General features: G+C 41.9%; 1 protein-coding gene and 1 pseudogene across 1 annotated transcript; one reads left to right on the forward strand and one right to left on the reverse strand.

Annotated features, from left to right (window-relative positions):
• Nucleotides 1–3,132: 3,132 nt before the first annotated feature.
• On the forward strand, nucleotides 3,133–24,563 carry Gins1 (GINS complex subunit 1). The gene is given in 7 exon segments (NM_001109207.2): nucleotides 3,133–3,318; nucleotides 6,027–6,091; nucleotides 8,983–9,081; nucleotides 10,368–10,458; nucleotides 19,913–20,029; nucleotides 21,592–21,666; nucleotides 24,171–24,563. Coding segments are annotated over 7 exon segments (591 nt in total). The 5' UTR covers nucleotides 3,133–3,243; the 3' UTR covers nucleotides 24,240–24,563.
• On the reverse strand, nucleotides 13,085–14,022 carry LOC147995752 (activator of basal transcription 1 pseudogene; annotated as a pseudogene).
• Nucleotides 24,564–24,886: the final 323 nt, after the last annotated feature.

The raw sequence follows: 24,886 nt of genomic DNA on the forward strand, positions 1-24,886 counted from the left end.
CGCCTTCACTTTTGCTTTGCTTCCTCCTTTCTAACATCTGCCACAGGACTGAATCTGTCTACCTTTCAGTAGGTCCCCACCTCTCTCAAAACTGAAAGCTTGTTTACAAAAGGCTCCATAATAGCCTACCTGACTGAACTCCAGCTCCATTATCTGGTCTCAGGAACCAACTTCTCCTGGGATCACTGCCTCTCTGATGGTTTTCACAAGGCTTCTCAGCCCCTCCCTAAGACCTTTACACTTAGATTCTTGATGTCGAAAAACCCTGCCTCCCTAAAGCCTACTATCTACAGAGTTACACCCCTCCCCTATGAGAGTTATGTTTGCTGAACACTAACAAAACTCTCAGACTGTCTCGTTTTTGCTGTGTTCACCTTCCTGGGTTTATTCTGGCTAGTGCTTATCACCAAAATACTTGACATTGATATATCTTTATCTGTATTGATGTTTTCCACACTGCAAGATAGACTCCAAGACAGGCCCTTTTTTACTGCATTATCTTCAGTATCGGGACCAATGCCTGGCTCATAGTACACACTTCATAAATATTTGCTGAAGGAAAGATAGGATCATCAAGGCTGCTCATAGGTCTTCCACTGCTCCCATTTTAAAAGTAAAGAAATCTAAAGGTCAATAAAAGTCCTGCCTCCTGGATGAAACTGAGAAGACACATGGCCAAGAAGGGTCGAAATTCCTGGTTTGTGAGTCACAATCCTACAGCAGGTAGTTGGGTGTTTAATAAACAGTAACCTAAGTCTCCCTGATCGACATAAACAGAACATCTCTATTTATTTAGCTATCTACCTGCTTACCTATCTGTCCCTTTCTGAGACAGGGTCTCATACTCTAGTCCAGGTTGGCCTGGAACTCTCTGAAATATTATTGTTTCAGCATCTGGTGTGGTAGAACTACGGGCATGATCCACAACACCCGAACAAGTATTTTGTTTTTTTAAAAGATTTATTTATTATACATTAGTACGCTGTAGCTGTCTTCAGACACACCAGAAGAGGGTATTGGATCTCATTACAGATGGTTGTGAGCCACCATGTGGTTGCTGGGATTTGAAGTCAGGACCTCTGGAAGAGCAACCAGTGCTCTTAATCACTGAGCCATCTCTCTAGCCTTGTTTTTTTTTTTTTTTAATGATTTTTATTTATTTTATGTATGAATACACAGTTGCTGTCCTCAGACACACCAGAAGAGGGCATTGGATCCCATTCAGATGTCCATGAGCCATCATGTAGTTCCTGGGAATTGAACTCAGGACCTCTGGAAGAGCAGTCAATGCTCTTAACCTTTGAGCCATCTCTCCAACACCAAGTGGTTCCTTTTAAAGTGGGGCATCCCATGTACATTTTTTTCAGGGAATATATGCCCTTGTTAGATCAGGAGTTGTAGCCTTAACAGATCATGCCACACTAAGCAGCCTCCCTTCCTCCAGGAACAGATACAGGAATATGACAGCCAGTGCTTTGAGTAGGAAGTAACAAAGGAAGAATCTTGCCTTCCCCAAACTGACTTTAAGGAGCCAGCATGTAGCAGGAATTACTTTCCATGCCTACCACCTTGTAGCTTTGGACCACCTCCTTCTGCAACTTTTTCCCCCCAAGGATCTCTGCTTAGTTTGAACTGAGGTATCTCTCCTCAGAACCCCACCTACCATACTGTATACAGCATGAATAAGTAACAAAGCTCTCACTTTGTTTGTCTCAGAATCTCTCTGAAACCCCTCTCTTAACATTGTCCAATTCCTCTAACGGTCTTGTTATCTACGTTTGTAAAAGAACAAGACAAATCTATTATCGTTTTGTAGAAATTAATACTGCTTTTTCAAAAATCAGCTAAATGGTAAGGCAAAATGGCACACACCTTTCATTCCAGCAGCCAGGAGGCAGAGACAGGTGGATCTCTGAGTCTGAGGTCAGCCTGGTCTACATAGTAAGACCCTGTCTCAAAGGGGAATGTGAAGGGTTAGTGAAATGAGTAGGTTTTATGGTACGGTTTTTATCTTGCATTGTGTAAGGTTAGGAAATTTTTGTCTACTTGACACAAATGTAGTTATTTCTGGGAAGAGGGAAACTTGAAGAATTGCCTCCATCAGAATGGCTTGATCAATCTGTGGAGAGTATTCTTAATCAGTAATTGACTGGGGACAGCCCAGACCACTGAGGGGGAGTGTCACCCCAAAGCAGGGGAAGCCAGTAAAGCAGCCTTCTTCCAGGGCCTCTGAGTTCTTGCCCTGAATACCCTTTATGGCGGACTATAACTGTAGGCTGAAATTAACCCCTTACTTCCCAGTTTACCTTTGTTCATGGTGTTTTATCATAGAAATAGAAGGCAAATCAAGAGTAATTTTATTGTTTTTTGTTTGTTTTTAAGATGGGCTCCTTTAGAATTCCTGAACTGAATTGAAGTAATCTGTCTTCCCTTGCCACAAAAGTTCTGGGGCTTCAGACATTTGACCATCTTTAAACTGCTGTTATCTGCGACGTTTTCCAGTTTGCAAATATTTTTAAGTAACTGTTTTAAAATCAAAACGTTCCAGAGCTGAAAGTACGAAGCATAGAAATAAGGTTCTAATATTTTTATGAGCTGTGTGACCTTTAGTAAGTTAACTGTTCTGGTTTATCAGTTCTGATACTAGTAATCTTTTAAGGAAAGTTGTGAGAATTAACTGAAGTACACGTCATAGTCTCTACCATACTGAAAGTACCCAATAAAAGATGGTTTCTCTTTAATGTCAAACAATCAGCACTGCAAAACTCAAACACTGCGTCATAACCAGTAGTTTTTCCACTTTTCCTCAACCTAAAGGTTGAAACCTAAAGATAATTAATTAAAATGGAAAAATTAAAAGGATGAGAAGAATGTGTACTTTACTTTGCTGCCCAATCGAAAAAGCCCTTCGTTTCAGCCTACAATCTTAGCCGCAACTAATTTCCTGGCTTTGCCAAGGAAGAAACCATTCTCTTTAACCCCAATTTCCCTGAAGCTCAGTGAGGGTGCGCAGTGAAATTAAATGTCCCTTCTCGGCCACCATAGCTCTGTTCTTTCCCACCCACCATCTCCTCCCAGCACCAGTGCACTTCTATTGGTTAAGCCTATTTGGCGCCAAAGAGAGGAGCTGGTTGCTGGTGTTGTGTGACTCTGAACAATAGCAGTGCCGCGACCTAGGAGCCCAGCGAACGTTTGAGGGTGACTTGGCAGTTGACGGGACCACAGGACCCAGGCGCATCCGTCATGTTCTGTGAAAAAGCTATGGAGCTTGTCCGCGAGTTACACCGCGCGCCGGAAGGACAGCTGCCGGCATTCAATGTGAGGAGCGGCGGCCGGGCAGGGGCGTGTCGAGGGCTAGGGCGGGGCCTCATGTCTTGGGGGCGGGGCCTATGCCTGCTGTTGCTTACTGGAGACTTTTTTTCAAGTGTTAGTTGCTGGCTTAACTTGACCTCCCTGCTGGATTCCGAGATCGGAAACAAAAAGTTTGAAACGGGGCCAAATTGTAGCAAGAAAAAGAAGACTCATACTTATGTTATCTATTGATTTGGTGACTTTCCCCATTTGAGTGCTTCTTGTTTGTTTTTTTTTTTTATTTGTTTGTTTGTTTTTGAGACAAGTCTTCATGTTGTTCAAGCTGACCTGGAACTCTATTTAAACAAAACAAAACAAAACAAAACAAAAGTCAAGTGTATGCGCCTCATTTGCATGAAGGTGCTTCATGGAAGCCAGAAGAGGGTGTGAGATCCTCTGGAACTGGGGTTATAGGTGGTTGTGGAGACTGGGAACCCACATCCTCTGCAAGAGCAGAAAGTACTTTTAAGCCAGAGCCATCTCTCCAGCTCCACATACATCTTTATAGCCAATAGCAAGCATCTTGACATAACCCCAGAAGTTCTGGGGATTGCTATGGAGCTGTGTCCCAGCTTCATCCTTGGGAAACCACAGATTTGATATCCTGGCTTGTAGAGTATTGCCCTTTTTTACATGTATCCGGGCTCAGACTGCTAAGAGCTGACACATCTCTAAAGGGCCTGATGCTGTGTGAAGGGCCATGTGGAATCATGTAGAATGCAGTCTTGGTATCTGGTGTCTTTTGCTCAGTATAATGTATTTGAGACTATTCTTAATATTCAGTAGTTCAGTTGTCTTATTTTAAAGATTTTTAAATTTTGCATGTATGAATGTTTTGCATGCATGTATATATGTGGCAGCGTGCATTCCTGGTACAGAGAGGTCAGAAGAGGTCAGTGGATTCTCCTGGAACTGGAGTTATAGACAGTTATGAATCACTCTGTGGGTGCTGGGAATCGAACCTGGGACTGAATAGTGCCCTTAACCACTGAGCCATCTCTCCAGCCCCTATTGCACTTTTCAAATGGCTATTCATTTTATCTTTTAAAAATACACATACAAATATAAAGTTGCCCATTTTAACTTAGTGTAGGCTCCAGGGCCACTCATTACAACCACGTTGCTGTTAAATCTTCCTCACTGTTTGCAAAACCATTTCATTACTCCAGCAGAAACTTTGTGACCTTTAAGCAGCAATGCCCAGTTGCCCTTCTCTCACAGCTCCTGATAATCACTTTTCTTTTGTATTTGCTTACTTATGTGGGTAGGGACATGTATACCGTAGCACAGGTGTGGAGGTCAGGGACAACTTGAGAGTTGTCCTTTTGCTGTGTGAGTTACAGGAAGGAGACCATCAGGCTAGAAGGCAAGTACCCTTACTACTGAGCCATCTCACCTGCCCTCATTTCTTTGAAGACAGTTTCACTATGTTCTTAAGGCTGGCCTCAACTTGAGATAGTCCTTCCATTTGCTGGCATTGATTCTAGGCCTACACTGCTGTGTCTGGCTACATTGCTTTTCTCTGTTTGAATTTGCTTGGCCTAGTATTCTTGATAAGGAGACTCAGACTATCCTCCTTTTGTGTCTGGTGTCTCTGGTTTAACATGGAGTTTTCAGGGTCTACCTATATTGTAGTATGTGTCGGTATTCATTCCTTCTCATAGCTAGATTACATTCCACTGGGTGGTATATCACATTGAGCTCATCCTCTCCATCAGTTGTTGGTCCTTTGAATTAGTTTTGCTTTTTGACTATTTTGAATCATTCTGCCAAGAACATTTGTGTAAAGTCCAGTCCGTGTATGCTTGTAATTCCAGGACTTGGAGTGTTGAGCCAGGAGATTTAATGTGAGTTTGAGGTTAGCCTGGGTCACATAATTCTAGTAAGACCCTGTCTCAAGAGAACCAATTATGAAACTCTAAGAATAAAAATAAAATCAAACACAACAAAACTGCTTGTAAGGTTTTGTGTGAGTTAGAGATTTAGCTCAGTAGTACTGTAGGGAATAACAAAGAGAAGGAGAGAAAGAGAGAGAGAGAGAGAGAGAGAGAGAGAGAGAGAGAGAGAGAGAGAGAGAGAGAGAGAGAACATAAACCTAGTTGAGTTTCTGGGTCATATGGTAGTTCTGTTTAGTTTTTTTCTGGTGCCAGGTATAGATAGAGCTCAAGGTATCTTGCAAGGTTGGAAAGTGTGGTGTATATCTGGGCTGGAGAGATGGCTCAGCGGTTAAGAGCACTGACTGCTCTTCCAGAGGTCCTGAGTTCAATTCCCAGCAACCACATGGTGGCTCACAACCATCTGTAATGGGATCTGATGCCCTCTTCTGGTGTGTCTGAAGACAGCTACAGTGTACATATATACATTAAATAAATAAATCTGAAAAAAAAAAAAGATAGGTATGTCTATGTAGTGCCTGAAGACCTTGAACTCCTGGGGTCTCCCTGCTTGGCATCTTGAGTTCAGGAACTACTTGGCCCATTCCTTTGAACAGTTTGAACAGCTATGGAGCGGATTTCCACAGGGCTGTACTTTATGTTCCTTGCCAGCATCTGTAGCTATGAAAATATTGTGAAGCCTGTTGTTTTTTTGGTAAGGTATTTAAATGAAAGATAATACAGATTGAAATTAATAGGGGAATCAATGGACCTATATTAATATCAGTTTATACATTTCAGGAGGACGGACTCAGACAAGTTCTGGAGGAGATGAAAGCTTTGTATGAACAAAACCAGTCAGATGTGTAAGTTGTGATAATATCGATGTTTTAAAAATAAGAAATGACATGTTAAAATCAGAACCTTATATCTCTTTGGGGATGTACTGTTTTGTGTCGTTTTAATTCTCTGAATCTGTCTTATCCTGCTTGTACAAGTGAGCACAGGACTAGAACTTAAAGTTTTCTGCTACTGTGGTTGGACAGTGCTTCATGTGTGTTAGACGCTTACTGCGTCTTCATGATGCATCGTGATGTGTAATTCTAAGTTGAAAGAACTGGAGTAGATTTAAAAAGGTGAGACAGGCGCAGATAAAGACCACAATGCAGTTAAATACTTAGTTCCCACTCTTTGTTTTCATTATGCCTTAGTATGTTTCAAAGAGAGGGCCAGCTGGTCAGGAACAGTAGTGACTTCTGACGGCATGAGTAGAGTTCACTGAGAACCGGTGTCACATTTAGCAGGTCAATAAAGGGCTATAGGTGGAATATTTAAACTGGGCATGGCAACTCATACAATGGAGAATCTGGACCTTGTCAATAGACTTCAAAAGCTGCCATTGCGTGATCAGATAAAAACAGGTGCTGCAAGCGAGGTCAAAGCTGAGGTAGTACAGCCTTGGTGTCCCTGCCCCCCACTCTAAGAACAGGGTTCCTTGTTATAGTCTCGACTGTCTTAGAATTCACTCTGTAATGTAGGGTCCTCAAAATCAGAGATCTACTTGCCTCTGCCTCCTAAGTGCTGGGACTAATACCCAATGACAGTCAGAGTCTTAACTAGAGAGGTTTATAAATTACTTGGGTGTAGAGATTAATAATATGGGGCACCCAAAATGAAAGGAACACAATACATACCGATATCAGAAAAATCTTTACAAGTAGAATGAGGAACACAATAGACGCCAATAACAGAAAAATCTTGCCTAGTAGAACAAGGAACTGAACATCAGGGCTGTGGTAAATGTGGGTCAGATGTCAAGTCTTGAACTCAATTCTACAGAGTTGTTTATTAATCCATTTGATGGACATGCACCAAATAAAGTTGCATTGACAAATGTTTCTGGTATTTCCATGGTAGATAACACTGTCTAGATTTCTGTTCCTGACTTTACTGTTAGGAGACAGATACTAAGTACACACATGTCAGGATGGGAGATGCTCTAAGGGCAGGCCATGGAAGAGAATAGTGCTAGGATGTCTCCTAGGGCGTAACTTAAATTGAGGACTTGAGAGATTTCTTTAAGGAAAAGACATTTTAGCTGAGGCTTTGAGAATTAGATTTTACTCACAACAGCAGTCAGGGTGGGCAGAGACCATCCAGACCATGGCCCCAACAAATCCAAGGATCATGAATAGACAATTAAGTACTCTGCAAACTGCATTTAAAGACCAAGGGGGCTGGAACTTAGCAGGAGAGAGGGCGATATCAGATGAGACGTTTGTGTACAGGGTAGGCAGTCTTTGTTTTGAGGCCATTCTGGCTGCCGAATGTATTTAACAAGCAGAGAGGAGGGGGCACAGTGGTAAGTCAGGTCATTTAAAAAGTGACCTGGACTGTAATAAACAGAATAAAAATATATTTTGGAGTTAGCTTACTGTGTCTTGGTCCAGTAAGGGACTGAATTTTCTGTACTCTCTAGCTGCACTCTGTGATCCTGAAATTTGTCACTGACTTTGTTAAATTCTCTTTGGGGAGATGACCATTGTTTCTGGTTAAAATTATCTGTGAGGGGGACTGGAGTACTACACGGCAGTTCACAGTGGTCTCCTAACTCTCTTACTGGGGATCTGACACCCTCTTCTGACCTCTATGGATGTGGTACAAATACCCAAACATATAAGATTAAAGAGAAAGTTTGTTTGTTTGTTTTGAGACAGGGTTTTTCTGTGTGGCCCTGGCTGTCCTGGAACTCTCTGTAGACCAGGCTACATCTGACTCCCAAGTGCTGGGATTAATGGTATGCACCACCATGACCCAGTTCGAATAAAAGGATTTTTAAGAATAAAATAAAATAGGGCTGGTGGAATGACTCAATGGATAGAGGTTCTTGCTATTAAGCTTGATGATTTTAGTTTAATTCCCAGGACCCATGGTGAAAGGAGAGTGAAAGTTGCCATCTTATCTGTTCTCTACATGAATTGCATGAGCAGAAAAATAAATGCAATGAAAGAATTTAAGCAAAAAAAATGCAATAAAAAAATTAAGAACAGCTTTGTGAACAGAAATGAATCCCTCCACCAATCATGTGTAAATGTACAGAGTTTGACGTGTGTTTTCTAAATTATTCTGCTATTGAATTTAGCTAATCTTTTGAGGAAAGATCACATTTTGTAGTTCAGTCTTAGCTAAAGCTTTCTGCCCTGCCTTGTTTCCCAGGTGCTGGGATTGCAGACATGGTGCCACCATGCCCTGCTAGTCCATAGGTATTGTACTGGTTCCTTATAACCCAGGAATTATATCCTTACATTGCAAGCAGTTGTAAGGAATGTGGGAAATTAGCCTGACCTCCTACGAGTGGCAGAAGTGTGTAGAATGGCTCCATGTGGGGAGTAGTTCTGTGCTAGGGCACTTGCCTATCATGTTTGGGGCCCTGGGTTTAATCTCAAGCACCACGAAAACAAAACAATCTAGATATTCAGAGACACATACAAGGTTTCACTACTTTATGTAGGCTGGGATGACCCTGAATGCAGATTTTCTGACTCTGCCCCTAAATGCTGGGATTAAAGGAGTGCCCCACCACACCCAGTTCTGGCTTTTTATCTTTTAATATACTAATGAAAGCACTGACTGGGAGGAAGCTACCCTGCTCTGGTTAACCAGTTGTGAATAGACAAAGCAAGCATATCAATCAGCCATTCCTGCTTTTGAAACTTTTACCTATATCTGTTCCTTGTTCCTTACATGTCCTTATCAGGAATGAAGCAAAGTCAGCTGGACGAGGTGATTTGATACCAACCATCAAATTTCGGCATTGTTCTTTGTTAAGAAACAGGCGCTGCACGATAGCATACCTGTGAGTGTCTTGGGTTTTGCTTGGGGTGTCAGGGAACCTAGGAGGGTTTCTGATGTAATTTGGTTTCTCAGTGGGAAGGAAGGAAGAAAATAGCTTTTATTGTTCCGTTTTATGTTTTTTTTTTTAAAGATTTATTTATTTATCATATATAAGTACACTGTGGCTGTCTTTAGACACCAGAAGAGGGCATCAGATCCCATTACAGATGGTTGTGAGCCACCATGTGGTTGCTGGGATTTGAACTCAGGACCTCTGGAAGAGCAGTCAGTGCTCTTAACCGCTAAGCCATCTCTCCAGCCCCCGTTTTATGTTTTTTGTTTGGTTTGTATGTTTGCTTGTTTTTGAGACTGGGGTAACCAAGGATGACCTTGAACTCACAAAGATCTACTTTTGCCTCTTGAGTGCTAGGGTTAACATCATGTATAGTCACCCTTGGCTTTAAAAAATAATTTTTTTTTAAATTATGAAACAGTAGTATAATCATGAAAACAGTAAGAATAATATAGCTTTCCCTGTGGAACGTAGTTTTTAGATCTTAGTGTTTCGTCACATTTACTTCATTGTGTGCTTTTTTTCTCTCAAGATTTATTTATTTATTAATTAATTATAGTGTTCTGCCTTCATATATGCCTGCACACCAGAAGAGGGCCCCAGATCCCATTACAGATGGTTGGGAGCCACCATGTGGTTGCTGGGAATTGAACTCAGGACCTCTGGAAGATCAGGCAGTGCTCTTCACCTCTGAGCCATCTCTCCAGCCCCTGTGTTCTGTTTTTATGCTGTACTGGTTTGGAGTATCATGACAGCTCATTACTGAATTCATAATCGTTTTCTTCTCTGAGCAGCAGGTTCCTCATGGCCTTTGTAACCACTGCACATATTGTCACATTTGGAGAAACAAACAATGCCTTGTGGTATCTGTCAGGTCGAAACAGGGTCTCCTATAGTCCTGGCTGACCTTGAACTCATAGAGATCCTTCTGTCTCTGCTTCTAAAATTTTGGGATTAAATGCATGGACCACCACACCCAGCAAGCTAGACAGTTCTTATGCTCATTTTTTTCTGTTGTCCCAAAGATGATTTCTGTGGCTGTCTTTCTATCAGTAGCCAAAGTCCACATGCTCCATTTAGGGTTTTTTTTTATGGTTCCATGTGGAGAGGTTTAACGAAATGAAGAGACAAGGGAGAGGGACGAGAGAGAGAAGAGGTTTTTGTGAGTCTTGAGTCTTTTCATCATAACATCTTTTGACCCTTTTATTCTTATGCCATCTAATCTCATGTCCTAGGTATGACCGGTTGCTTCGGATTAGAGCACTCAGGTGGGAATATGGGAGTGTCTTGCCAAATCCTTTACGATTCCACATGTCTGCTGAAGAAGTAGGTTAACACTATTCAATTGTATTGAACTGTTATGCTCTCGAATAGTAGTTATCAGTGTTCCTTTGTTTTCAGTGTCCACTCATCAATTTCTAACTTGGACTAATTTCTTATATACTTATATAGGGAGTGATTCTAAGTACCATGAGAAAACTTTAGTATTTAACAAGATAGAGTCCCAATATGTTATTTATGAGTGATCCATCTTTGGGATTAAAAGCTGGTATTATTACTTGGGTGTTTTCTATATAATATGTGCATATATATATATATATATATATATACACACACATACACATACATTATAATCAACATTACAAATTCATATTGGTAATAAGTCTTGATTGATCCAGTAATTAAGGCATAGGATTACTCCAGATATTGGACTGAAGTCAGATAAACTTAAATCCTGACTGTTTAAGAACTGTCTATGTCAAGTAAGTAACTTGACCTCTCTCTATACCTAAATCCTCTTCTTTAAAAATAGAGGTTTGAAGGACTTCGGACACTAATTGGCTGACGTTAGACCACACTTCACCTAAGTCTTCCATAAGATTTTCCCTTACTTTAGACAACAGTTACAAGTCTAGATGTCCCATGATTCCTATAGGTTCAGTACTTCACCAGAATGAGTCACAAAACTCAAGAGTATCATTGTACTTCACACTTTAAAGTCTTGAAGCCAAATGGATACAAAGCAAAGTGAATGTAGATTGGAACCATCCAGACAAGGCTCACAAGGCAAGGGCTGAAAGGGTTGAAGACACTAAGCTTCTGCTATTGTATCCTTGTAGATCAGAGCTTGGTATCCTCTTGACACATTCCATGGTGCAGCACATAACATTGTCATCCAGGTCCTTTTTTTTTTTTTTTTTGGTTCTTTTTTTCGGAGCTGGGGACCGAACCCAGGGCCTTGCACTTCCTAGGCAAGCGCTCTACCACTGAGCTAAATCCCCAGCCCCTATCCAGGTCGTCTTATACAGCAGTGGTGTCTAAGTGGTTGAGGTTTTATACTCTAGAGACATGACCATTGAATTACCAGCCCTGTCACTGAGCTCAGTCTTCTCCCCTCCCCTCCCTGGAGGTCACGCTGTTAGTGAAGTCCAGAGCCCAGTCCAGCCTCCACTCTGTGTCATTAGGTTAGCACAAACCAACCAGGGTCCACTATGAGTCATCTCGTTAGCAAGGCACTCCTGATACATCTCTGCATAAGTGATGTGATTTCTGTCCTTAACTCTATTTGCATACTGTACCACACCTATTGATTTGTGGGTGTTGAACCAACCTTTTGCCTTGGAGTGAAGTCAACATGGTCATGGTCTGGTCTTAATGTGACAAGAAGTTTTTGTGTCTATGCCCATCAGGGAAGTTTGACTATAGTGTTCTTTGTGTGTGTGTGTGTGTGTGTGTGTGTGTGTGTGTGTGTGTGTGTGTGTGTGTGTGTGTTTAAGGGGTTTTGGTGTCATGGTAATGCTGGCTTTGTACAGTTTGTCATTGTTTCTTTGTTTCTTTTCTTCTGTTACAGAAGGGTTTAATAGTATCAGTGTTAGCTCTTGGAAAGTTTGGTAGAATTGACAGCGAGCCTATCTAGTCCTGGGGCTTTTCTTTGGTTGGTTGGGAGGCTTTTTATTGTTGGTTCAGTCTTTGGTTATAACAGGCTTGTTTCTTCTTGAGTTTCTGGGAGAAGGGAAGGTTATATGTGCCTAGGAATTGACTCATGTTTTAAATTGAGTCTATATATTATTTTTTCGTTTCAACTGCATTAATTTCTGCTCTGATCTCTTTTTCACCTCTTACTTGGGTTTAGACAGCTCTTATTCTCCTAGGACCTTAAGGTGCACTGCCAGGTAATTTACTTGATATTTAATTTCTCAATATAGGTGCTTATAGCTATCATTTTTCCTCTTAGAACTGCTTTAGCTGTGTACCAAGGGTCTTGGTAAATTGCATTCTTGTATCATTTGATTCTAGGAAATTTTCAGTTTCTTCCCCAATTTCTTCAAAATGACATTAAGTCTCCAAGTACTTGTGTGGTTTCAGTATTCTTGTTGACTTTTAGTTTTATTGCATTAATTAGATAAGACACAAAAAGCTATTTAGATTCTTGGTTTTTTTTTTTTTTTAAGATTTATTATATATATGAGTACACTGTAGCTGTCTTCAGACACACCAGAAGAGGGCATTGGATTCCATTACAGATGGTTGTGAGACATCATGTGATTGTTGGGAATTGAGCTCAAGTCTCTGGAAGAATAGTCAGTGCTCTTAAACACTGGACCAGCTGTCCAGCCCTCTCTCGTATTTTTTTTTTTATAAATTATTTTATATTTTCAAACATAAACCACAAATTGAACCACAAATCCAATTCCCCACTACAGTGAACAAAGACCACAGACCACTACCCTAGTGGAAGACAGATTTACTCTTTCCAGCCAGAAACTGTTAGGTGCCCACTGAGAAAGAGGCAGGCAATCAGATGCCAAACACAGCAGGCACCTACAGTGGTCTTCATCCTGGATAGTATGAGTAAAGTTCTCAGACTGGCACTTAAAAGATTTGGTCAAAGTGGGTAAAAGACACCAACGAAAAAGGCCTTTTACTAGACTCTTGGTCTGTGGAACAGAGCAAACATCTGCCTAGATGGTTACACTCTGCAGGAGGCAGATGAGGAGGAGGCAGGGCTGGCAGTTATTTCTTCTTCCATTAGTAGTCCCTTACAGGATACGGTTCTTTCCTGCTCTCTGCAGGTAGAGAGGCCCCAAAGATCCTGGCAAGTAGCCCTCTGTTGGATCGGGCCTGGTCCTGGACCGTGGCCAGCTGAGCTCGTTCAGGCCCTCCGGGCCGTGCTGCTTTCTGGGCCCTCAGCTCCTGCTATGTGGGATGTTGAGTAAATAAATGTCCAGGAGCTATTTGGTTGAGTAGCATCCCCATCAGCTGCAAGGAAGCGTTGTGCTTGTTTGTGCCTGTTCTACGTTTCGAAGATAGAAATCAGTCTCTCATTTTGCTTGGGCAACCTCTGCTCTCAGACGTTGCCTTCGTACCTGGCACTCAAAGGCAAGGTGTTCACTGAGGTGGGACCAAGTAAAACGATGCAAATACTTGAGGTTCCACGGGTCATAATGGAAGGGACTGCGCTTGCGGGCACCCATGGGCGTGTTATGTAGACGAGCTGCCACTCGCTTGTGTATGCCATCTCGGAACTCCACCCAGCCTTCGGTATAGTCCTTGCTGTATTTAGCTCCCTTCTTTCCTCCTGCAGCCGTGGCTGCCTTCTTTTTGAGTCTCACAAAGCGATCCTCAGCCTGGAAGAAAACACGTCCCACCTCACAGTAGGCGCTGAGCAGGTTGTGAACGTGCAGGGACCGGAATCGCGGCGCGGGACGTGGCCCAAGTACACAATACCCGGAACTACCTTCTTCTTGCTGCCATTGCAGGACGCTTCCTCGGCCTCGTCCAGTTCCTCTGCCGCCTCTGCATTCACCTCTTCCTCTTCCTCCATCGCCGCCTTTGCTCCTCCACCAGCTTTCCTGCTTTCACCCCTCTCTCATGTTTTTTAAGACTTGATTTATGGCCTAGAATGTGAGCTCTTTTCCAGAAGCTTATGGGCTGCCGAGAAGAATGTATATTCTTTACCTATTAGATAGATGGTCTCTGTAATTCAGATAAGCTCATTTGATCTGTGGTATAGCTTGATTTTTTAGATTTACTTTATATATACGAATGGTTTGCCAGCATGTATGTATGGACACCATGTGCATGCCTGGTGCCCTTAGGGGTCAGTAGATGGGGTCAGCTTCCCTGGAACTGGAATTACAAATGATTATGAGCCACTGTGATGATGCTGGGAACTGAATGAACCTCAGCCCTCTGCAGGAGCAACCAGTGTCCCTCACCACTGAACCATGCAGCCCCTGCAGTATAACTGAACTCAGAGGTTTCTTTGTTATCAAAATAGGTGTTGAAGCCACCTACTACTACCATATCAGGGCCTATGTGACTTTTATGGACAGTCATCAATACTTGGCACCTCAACATATATTTCCAAGTTTATATCATCTTGTAATTCATTTTTCTTTGTATTTTTTTTTGACATTTTGACAATAATATGTTACAGAGAGGTTCTTCTCTGGTCATGTGTCTTTAGGGTTCTAATACCTCTTGTGCCTGGATATCTTGCTCTAGAGTTGAGAAATTTTTGCTATAATTTCATTGAGTAGAATCTCTCACTCTTTATCTTAACTGGGCTTGGACTCTAGTTCTTTTTTTCGGAGCTGGGGACCGAACCCAGGGCCTTGCGCTTCCTAGGCAAGCGCTCTACCACTGAGCTAAATCCCCAACCCCCTGGGCTTGGACTCTTGAGTGCGTGCTGGAGTTCTCCATCATCTCCGTGGTGATGCCTGGCTATGGTATTTCATCCTCTGCTCCATGGGATCTTTTTATTTTTAATTCATTGAGATTTTTTTATTAACATTACCACAACATCAGAGTCTTTGCTGACAGTTGCTTCAGAAGAAAACTACTGACTTTCATCCCAATTCATCCATTTTACTATCTTACCCTCTGTATTGCTGACTTTTCCTCTTTAAGTGTTGGATTGAATGAAACCATTCGTTTGTATCATCTTAGAAGACATTGCTCAGCCTTTACTAGAAAACTTCTGAAATCACTATCGAGCATTTTGGAGGAACTAGTTTGCCACACTTTCTATTTCTGGTGTCTGTCTTATGATACACATTTCTCCTTGTCTGGATCTCTCTTCCTGTTTTATTTGGAGATCTTCTTTAAGGCTTAATCTCCAGTACTCTCTGTAAAGAGAAAGCGAGTTTCTGTAATAGCAACAACTATGAGGCCATTCAAGATACAGAAATGCACTTAAAACAGTGCATGCAGAAGTGAAACCGGCGAGGTTATGACAGCATATGGGACAAAGGTAATTTTTAAAGTGAGTGTGCAAATAGAAAATGAATGACATAAATGAAGATGACAGGGAAAAGGGAGAAATAGAAAAACAAGAAAGGGGAAAGAAGCCGAGTGAGTTATTCAGGGACAAGAGAAAGGAATTAGAAAACAAAAGAAAAATATCTTAGTCATGAAAAAGCTCAAAACCTGGCAAGTGTTAGGAGAATAAAATCCCTGTATAATGAGTATTTAACACCAGTACAGTAAGGTCAAAATATTCTAAATATATAGAGGGAGCTAGTCAAAGAGGAAAACATGGGGCAAAAAAGAAGAAAAAACCTGCCTAACAGTGAAAACGATCTATAAACCAAATTAGGTGAATCACAAAAGCAAAACCAAACCTTTAAAACTGAGGAAAGATTGTGCAAGAGGGCATAGATGATTGTGAGAGCCAGAGGGCTCTGCTGTGATGACAAGGAAGCGTCACTCTTAATCCTTCAGCAGTGTGGTTCCCTAAACAAGACCTGAGAAAAGTACCCCACAAGTAGACTGCTAACAAAGACAGAGCCAAAAATAGAAAGTGTGGCCGAGTCATGGGCTCTATCCAGACAGAGCACCAGGAAGGAGCTGACTCCCAGGGACGAGCTGCCTGCGTGATTAGCCAATCCACATGGTTAGCTGCGAAGTCACATACGTTCAAGTAACACTAAACAGACCGAGCAGATCTCATTATATACTTGTGTATAGAACATGTGTCTATAACAGTATGTATGTTTATATACACACAAAACATATATATAATCATATATATAATTAAAGTAAAATACCATGGTTTTGAGGGAGCAAAGATGTTACATAGGAGGGATCAGAAGGAGGAAATGAAAGGAGGGAAATGATGTGATTATATTTTAATTTTTTTTTTTTTTTGAGCTGGGGATCGAACCCAGGGCCTTTCGCTTGCTAGGCAAGCGCTCTACCGCTGAGCTAAATCCCCAACCCCTTATATTTTAATTTAAAAAGAAAAAATTCATTTTTTTTGTTTGTTTGGGGTTTTAGTTTAAGGTCTTTTGCGGCTGGGTTTGTGTAGACCTGGCTGTCTTGGAACTCTGTAGATTCCAGAAACCTGTAAGAGTTTATTTATTTATATTTTTGTTTTAGTTTTTCAAGACAGGAATTCTATTTGGAGCCCTTACCTGTCCTGGAGGTCACTCTGTAGACCAGGCTGGCCTTGAATTCACAGTGATCTGCCTGCCTTTGCCTTCTAAGTGTTGGGATTAACGGTGTATGCCATCACCAGCCCAGCTATTTTCTTTCAACAAATAAAGTAAAAATATCAAGGCATGGTAGTACTCACATTTAATTCCAGCACTCAGGTGCAGAGGCAGGCAGATCTTTGTGGGCTCAAGGCTAGCTTGGTCTACATAGCAGGTTCAGGGAGAAACTCTGTCTCAAAAAACAAACAGACTGGGTGATGGCACAGGCCTTTAATCCCAACATTGGCAGAGGCAGGTGGATCTCTGTGTATTCAATGCCAGCCTGAGCTACAGAATGAGTAGTTCCAGGACAGCAAGGGCTACACAGAAACCCTGTCCCCAAAACCAAAACCAAAACCACCAAAAAACAACCCCACTAATCCCACCAAAGAGGTAAAATGTATAAGTAACACTAAATAAGAGTACCAAAAAGAATAAAAGGTGAGGGGATTCTCCAGGGTTTGAGAGAAAACACAGATAAGGCACTAGAGTACCTCTGGCCATTTCTGAGGTCCTCAGAAATTGGAACTTGCCAGGTCCATTCATGTGGACAGGGTCAGCTGAGCTGTGGGCCTTTGTCTTCCCTGGCCTAGCCATTTGCCTCATCGACTTACATACTTAGACACACACACACACACACACACACACACACACACACACACACACACCCCAGGAGAAAAGAGCAAAAGCCTGCAGGAGCAGGTTTCACTGAGCATGCTCCAGTGCAAAAAGAACTCACTCATTCCGGATGAAAAATAAGTTCCAGCATTTATTGCGTAGAGAAAGAAAAAAATTTTCTACCTTTATTGCTAAATGAATTAAATCCAAGTGTGTAAGAAAAGCTCTGCCCTTGTCAGTAAGAAAAGCCTGCCTGCTGCTTTCTGCTCTCAGCCGCTCCTTCTGCTCTCTGTTTCTGCTCTCTGTCCTAACCTGCATCTCCTCGGCCCTGGTGTATTCTGCTATGTTCTACTGTCTCTTCCTCTGTTTTGCTTCTACTCTGCTTCTCTTCTGTTCTCCTTCTGCCTCCTTAATGTCATTTCCTAGTTTTTTGTACTTTTTTAGGAGAATAGATCACATGGTATTCCAAGCATCTCTCCTTAAAAGTTCACAAGTTCAAACATAAATTCAAACCATAAATAAGAAGTAACAACCGGGGCTGGGGATTTAGCTCAGTGGTAGAGCGCTTACCTAGGAAGCGCAAGGCCCTGGGTTCGGTCCCCAGCTCCGAAAAAAAGAACCAAAAAAAAAAAAAAAAAAAAAAAAAGTAACAACCAAGATGTTTACTTGTGTTTCCATTAAGACTAGTTATCCAGGGCTGGAGAAATGGCTCGGCGGTTAAGAGCACTGACTGACAAATACAGAAGCGAATGCCAGCAGCAAACTGAGAACGGGGTCCCCATTGGAGAAAGTAGAGAAAGGATTGTAGGACTAAAGGGGTTTGCAACCCCGTAAGAACAACAATACCAACCAACAAGAGCTCCCAGGGACTAAACCACTACCCAAAGACTACACATGGACAGACCCATGGCTCCAGCTGCATGTGTAGCAGAGGATGGCCTTGTGCACCAATGGGAGGAGAAGCCCTTGGTTCTGCCAAGGCTGGACCCTCAGTGTAGGGGAATGTCAGGGCAGGGAGACGGGAAGTGGTGGGTGGTTGGGGAGGGGGAACGCCTTCATAGAAGCAGGTTTATGGATGGGAAACTGGGAAAGGGGATGATATTTTAAATGTAAGTAAAAAAATATCCAATAAAAAAAAGTTAAAAAAAAAAAAAAGAGAGAGAGAGAGAGAGAGCACTGACTGCTCTTCCAGAGGTCCTGTGTTCAAGTTCCAGCAACCACATGATGGCTCATAACTATCTGTAATGGGATCTGATGCCCTCTTCTGGTGTGTCTGAAGAAATTGATAGTGTACTCACATATTAAATTAAATAAAATTAAATAAATAAATAAGTAGCTATTAAGACTGGTTATCTAGCTAGTTATCATTATCTGCCACTAGCTCCACAGGTTCATTTAAAGTTAAAAACTATAATTTTAAGTTAGCATGTTTCTATCACGAGGCAAATCATCTGCATGATGTCTTATTAGTATTGAAGTTTTATATAGATAAACCCAGCTAATATTTTATCTTCTGTCCTTGCACCAACAATAAATTGCTCCTTTTTTTTTTTTTAAGATTTATTTATTTTATTTATGTGAGAGCACTGAAGATGTCAGATACACCAGAAAAGGACATCAGATCCCAGATGGTTGTGAGCCACCATGTGGTTGCTGGGAATTGAGCAGTCATTGCTCTTATCCACTGAGCCATCTCTCCAGCCCAATTGCTCCCTTTTTTTTTTTTTTAAACAACCGATAGTTAATAGTTTTACAGCCTAAAGAAATGTATTCCTTAATTGTAAATCTGTCTATTTTCTATCTTAGTGCCAGTAGCCAATGACATGTGAAGGCGAGCAGAGTTCTACTTGCAGTTTTCATGTTACAGATAGCTCTGATTGCAGCCCTTCTTACAGAGTTCGATAATTACTAATATAAACGTAGGAATTCTTGTAGAGTCATCATTAGGAATTAAGAAATCCGGCTGGAGAGATGGCTCAGTGGTTAAGAGCACTGACTTCCCTTCCAGAGGTCCTGAGTTCAATTCCCAGCAACCACATGGTGGCTCACAACCATCTGTAATGAGGTCTGATGCCCTCTTCTGCTGTGTCTGAAGACAGCAACAGCTACAATAATATTAGATAATCTATATAATAAATAAATAATGATAAAAAAGGAATTAAATCATCTACTTGTTTGTAAAACATCACTACAAGACAGAACAACTTTGTTGATCTTCAGAAAGCCTGTCTAATAGGGTGGGCTAAAGCTCAGAGATTGTTAAATGAACTTAATAATGACAGGAAAGGTGTATCAACAGCAAGAAGCAATCCCAAGATTTAGCCTCTCCGGCCTTGCCCCCAGAAGCTCATTCGTACCAGTCCATGGTGAACCATCTCAGTAAAGTCACCTGCCAGCCTTCAGCCTCTCCCAGATGGCGTCTGACAGTTGCTCAGACCGCACTGCCTAAGTATCTGCCATCTACCAGAGCTCTCTTTACTCTGGTAGTTGTGATAGCTTTGTCAACTTGACACAACCTATAAATTCCTGGGAAGATGTCGCTGGGCCAGTGGGCATGTCTGTGGAGGATTTTCATAACTAACTGATATGGGAAGATCTGGTCTTAGGATGTGTGGCTTTGAAATGGTACCTAGTTTGTGTAATCTTTCTTAAACCTTGGCAAATGACTATTTTCCTGTTCATAGGTGGAGTGGTTCAACCATTATAAAAAGTCTCTTGCTACTTACATGAGGTCACTTGGAGGAGATGAAGGCTTGGACATCACACAGGATGTGAAACCCCCCAAAAGCCTATATATTGAAGTATGTATACCTACTTTAATAATACATTGTATTACCTTCTATCAAAGATAAAGATTTACTAGCTTCTCTTAAGAAGGAAAGGACTGAAACAGGACAAAAGAGCGAGAGGAAGATAGTTTCCACAGTCTTAAGGATAGGTACCTAAAATCTCATCAGTACACCCATTTTAGGAGTTTGGTCTTTGGTACCACAAATAGATGGCCAGGGAAGAAAAAGTTTCTAAAGAGGTGAAAGATATGACATAAAACACAACGTGTAGCTCTGTCAGGTTCTAGTATCAACATGAAAACAGAAAAATATTCATGAAAGACTAAGAGATGTCTCTGGTTAAGAACACTGGCTGCTCCTGCAGAGGATTCAAGTTAAATCCTAGCACCGACACGGCAGCTCTCTGCCATCTGTAACACTGGTGACCCACACCCTCTTCTGCCCCCCTTGAACACTGTATATACATGTGGCATACAGATATGCATGCAGGCAAACCACCTATATATGTGAAACGAAATGAGAAAATATTAGAATATCCATGAGAAGAAGATGAAATGCCTCCCTATTTTTCTTGATATTACTTAGTGTTGTCCCTTAAAAAACAAAACTATCTACAAGTAATGTGTACTTAAGTGCGGCTGCATGTCCCTTGGTATACCTGAGGACAGTTCTGGGAGTTGATTCGCTCCTATCCTGTGAGATCAGGGGATGAAACTTGGGTCACCAGGCTTACACAGTAAGTGTTTTGCACTTTGTGCCATCTTGCCAGCCCAGATAATTCTTTTTGTTTTTAAAGATTTATTCATTTATTATATGTAAGTACACTGTAGCTGTCTTCAGACACACCAGAAGAGGACATCAGATCCCATTACAGATGGTTGTGAGCCACCATGTGGTTGCTGGGAATTGAACTCAGGACCTCTGGAAGAGCAGTCGGGTGCTCTTAACCACTGAGCCATCTCTCCAGCCCCAGATAATTCTTTACCATTGGGGATGTCGATGTCAAAGACTGCCTTACTCCTCTACCTTCAACCAAGATCCTCTTTCAGTTTTGATAACCTAACTGCTTAAAGAACAAGGTTGATGTGAAGGACAAACTGAGATGATTAGAATTATTTACAAATTAAAAGATCACTCAGTCCAACTTCACTTTTGCTTATTGGGGGCACCAAATGAAAGTTGTATTTTCATTTTCTACTGCTAAGAATTCCCTGGAATGAATCTGGATATTGAAGAAAATTAAAAGAATCTTTTCCAGAATTAGGAACTGGTAAACTTAGCTAGCTGTGTCCTGTTCTCATTACTGATATATGGGTGGGGTCTACAAAAGTGAGGCTGGAGTAGATCTAAATATTATATATATATTTGATATTTATACACTACCATGTTCTTTTCTATTACTACCTATAATAATGTAAACCAGTTCTGGTGGGGCACAGCTGTACTCTTAGCCAGTCGGGAAGCCGACACAGTATGATCACTTGAGTTTAGAGAGCTGAGTTAGGGACTTACCGAGAAAACACAGCCAAGACCTTGTCTCAAAGAAAAACCAGAATGTTAATTTGTTCTTTCAGGTGCGGTGTTTGAAAGACTATGGGGAATTTGAAGTTGATGATGGCACTTCAGTCCTGCTTAAAAAGAACAGTCAGGTAGTTTCTGTTGTCACTCACTTTAAACCTTGTTAAGAATGTGTGTGTGAGTAGCCGGGTGTTGGCACACACCTTTAATCCAGCCCTTGAGAGGCAGAGGCGGGTGGATCTCTGAGTTTGAGGCCAGCCTGGTTTATAGAGCAAGTTCTAGGCCAGCTAAGGCCACACAGAGAAAGCCTGTCTAGGGGGGAAAAAAAGAATATGTGTATGGAGATGCTGGATTTGGTAGCAAAGTAATATCTCCTTGTGACATTCCTCTGTATCTCACACCAGTTCTGGATTTTTTCTGAATAATAAGACTTGAAGCAAATGTGTCATATAGCAAGAAAACATTAATTCATTTACTAAGCTGGTGCTTATATTTAATACTAATTATTTTCGTGGGTAATTATTATAATGGGCCTTATTCTAGTTAGTTGACAAATTATTTGGAGACTATTAAAGTGTTGAATTTGAGGCGTGGTAATCCCACCTGAGACAGGAGGACTGAAAGCTGGGGACCAAGCAGGTACGCTGGTACTTGTCTTTCATCCCAGCATTTAGGGAGGCAGAGGCAGGCAGATCTCTGTGCGTTCCAAGCCAGGCTGGCCGACATAGCAAGTTCAAAACCAACCCGGGCTACAGAAGAAATTGTAAGCCATCCCTGGCAATTTCGTGAGCTCTTATAAAAAGGTCTGGAGCTGTGCCTCGTTCGGAAGCACTTGTCCAGCGTGCATGCAGCTGTAGGCTCACATCCCCAGCACCAGAGTAAGAAACGAGAGAGTACTGGAGTAAGCTTTTCCTTCAAGTTTTGAAAATTCTTACGTAACCATTTTTAGCTTATACTTCATTCTAACCTTGTACTTTAGAGCAAGAAATTGTGGTGTAGATCAAGAACTTTTAAATACTTAATATGTAAGCAGAACAGCTTACTAGGACAAGATTATACTGGTCAAGTTTAGGAGAGTTGAGACTTCATATTACACAGTTCATTTTTGTCCTCCCCCCATTTTCTGACATGGCAGTACTGAGGGGAGAGGGCCTCCCAAGGGCCACCCTTTCTTCCCTGCCTGCCCTGCATGTGGATGTTGACCAGTTGGTACCATGTTGTTGACATCCTGGGACAGAATGCTCCGACCATCTGTGCTCTGGCCAAGAGGATGACTGATCTGTTTTATTAGTGTGCAGGTGTCATTTTCCAAAGCCAGGTTTTTAGAACAGATTTCTAAGGCACCCTAAAATTGTTGTTAAACCAACCATTCACTCCCATGTGCCTCCTTAAACATAATGTATCAAAACCACATGGTAGTTAAAATGCTTTAAAAAAAAAAAAACAAAAACAAACAAGCAAGCAAACCCATGTTCTGGAGGTGCCCGGGGAACCTGCAGCTGCCAAAAGCCCAGCTACAATCAGAGTGAGATGAGCGGAAGCGCTGTCTCAGGTTGGGGTGGTTCTCTTGGGCTCTGGTTGATCTGCCCACTGTGTACTGAGGCCTGGGCCTGTTGATCTGCTCCTGTGTGAACACGTGATGAGCCGGAACAACTTATGTTATCTTTATTTGAATCCTGTTTTCTACTGTTTAATGCTAAGGAATTTCTAAATGACTTGATCCTGGGCCAGCACGATGACATAGCAAGTAGAAGTGCCAGTACACAGACCCAGTGACCTGAGGTCACAGTCCCTGGATCCCATAAGGTAGCAGGAGAGAGCCAACTCCTAAGAATTGTCACACGTGCATGCATATTAATTAATTATCTGGCCACATCTAAGACTGGATCATTTATTTTATGTATGTTAGTATACTGTAGCTCTTTCCAGACACATGAGAAGAGGGCATCGGATCCCATTACAGATGGTTGTGAGCCACCATGTGGGTGCTGGGAATTGAACTCGGGACCTCTGGAAGAGCAGTCAATGCTCTGAACCACTGAGCCATTTTTTTCAGCCTTTTATAATTTTTAAAAACGTGGTGAATAAGGAGGTTGAGAGATGGCCCAATGGCCATCTTGCTGCTTCTGTGGAGGACCCTAGTCCAAGGTGACCCAGTGCCTTTTCTGGCCTCTGTGGGCACCAGGCATAGCTGTACACAGGTACACATAGGTAAAATACTCATACACATAAAGTAAAAACGAGTAAATCCTTTTGTTTTTATCAGTAGGGTTATTCTGTGTAACCCTGGCTGTCCTGGGATTCATGCTGTGGATCAGTCTTGCTTTAAACTCAGAGATCCACCTGTCTCTGCCTCATGCATGCTGGGATTAAAAGCTTATGCCACCACCACTGGCAAAAAAAAAAAAATATGTATCTTAAGAATTGTGCAGTGACTTTTATAAAAATAAGAATGTCACTAGTGCTGGATTAGTGGATCAGTTGTGCTGGGCTGTAGCGGCACATCAGTTAGGTCAGCTGGTGACTACACGGCTGTACAAGCTGGTGAGGCATATAATTAGCTGTTGCTTTTTACTGATGCAAAAAATAATTGAGTTTTTCTCTCCCCCTCTCCTCTACTTCCTTTTACTTGCAGCACTTTTTGCCTCGGTGGAAGTGTGAGCAGTTAATCAGACAAGGAGTTCTGGAGCACGTGCTGTCCTGACTGTGTCCCATGAGGACAAGAGCAGGGCACTCCTGGCCTTGCCAGGTGTGAAACTAAGCCAGCGCATAAGCGTCCCCACCGGACCTCCCCCTCCTTGATCTTAAACTTACAGACATGCATTAACATAACCAAGAGGGCCTGGGTCCAGCTCACTGTAGAGCGACTGCTTAGCATTTGAGAAACCCAAGAAGACTACCAAGAACTCTTGGCTCGGAGCATAATCTGCCAGCTCTTAAGCCTGTTACAGGCTGTGTCTCTAGTTATTCCATTCCCACAGTACATATTGTACTCTTATAATTGAAAATAAACAGTCTTCGGTTTGAATCTGCTTTCATACTGGGACTCCCTGGTAGCCCACCTTTGATTGTTTTTGGTAGCCTATGTTATGCATGCCAAAGGGCTGGGTTTCTAGACCACTCTGTCAAGTAAAGGTGATAATTTATCACCAGGCTGTGGGAACACACTGGAATTTGGTGTTTTCTGCAGTGGTAGTTCAAAGCTGCTTGCAGGCTAGTGGGTACCAGTGTCATGGCTTTGTTCTTAAAATGGATGGAAACTAGACATTTTTTTCCCCAAGAGTAGCAAATATTTATCCGGCGGGATGTAAACATCTAGGGTAGGGGATAAATCTATACTTTCCTTAGCAG

This window comes from Rattus norvegicus, chromosome 3 (assembly GCF_021556685.1).
Source record: "Rattus norvegicus strain SHRSP/BbbUtx chromosome 3, alternate assembly SHRSP_T2T, whole genome shotgun sequence".
In the NCBI taxonomy this organism is placed as follows: domain Eukaryota; kingdom Metazoa; phylum Chordata; class Mammalia; order Rodentia; family Muridae; genus Rattus; species Rattus norvegicus.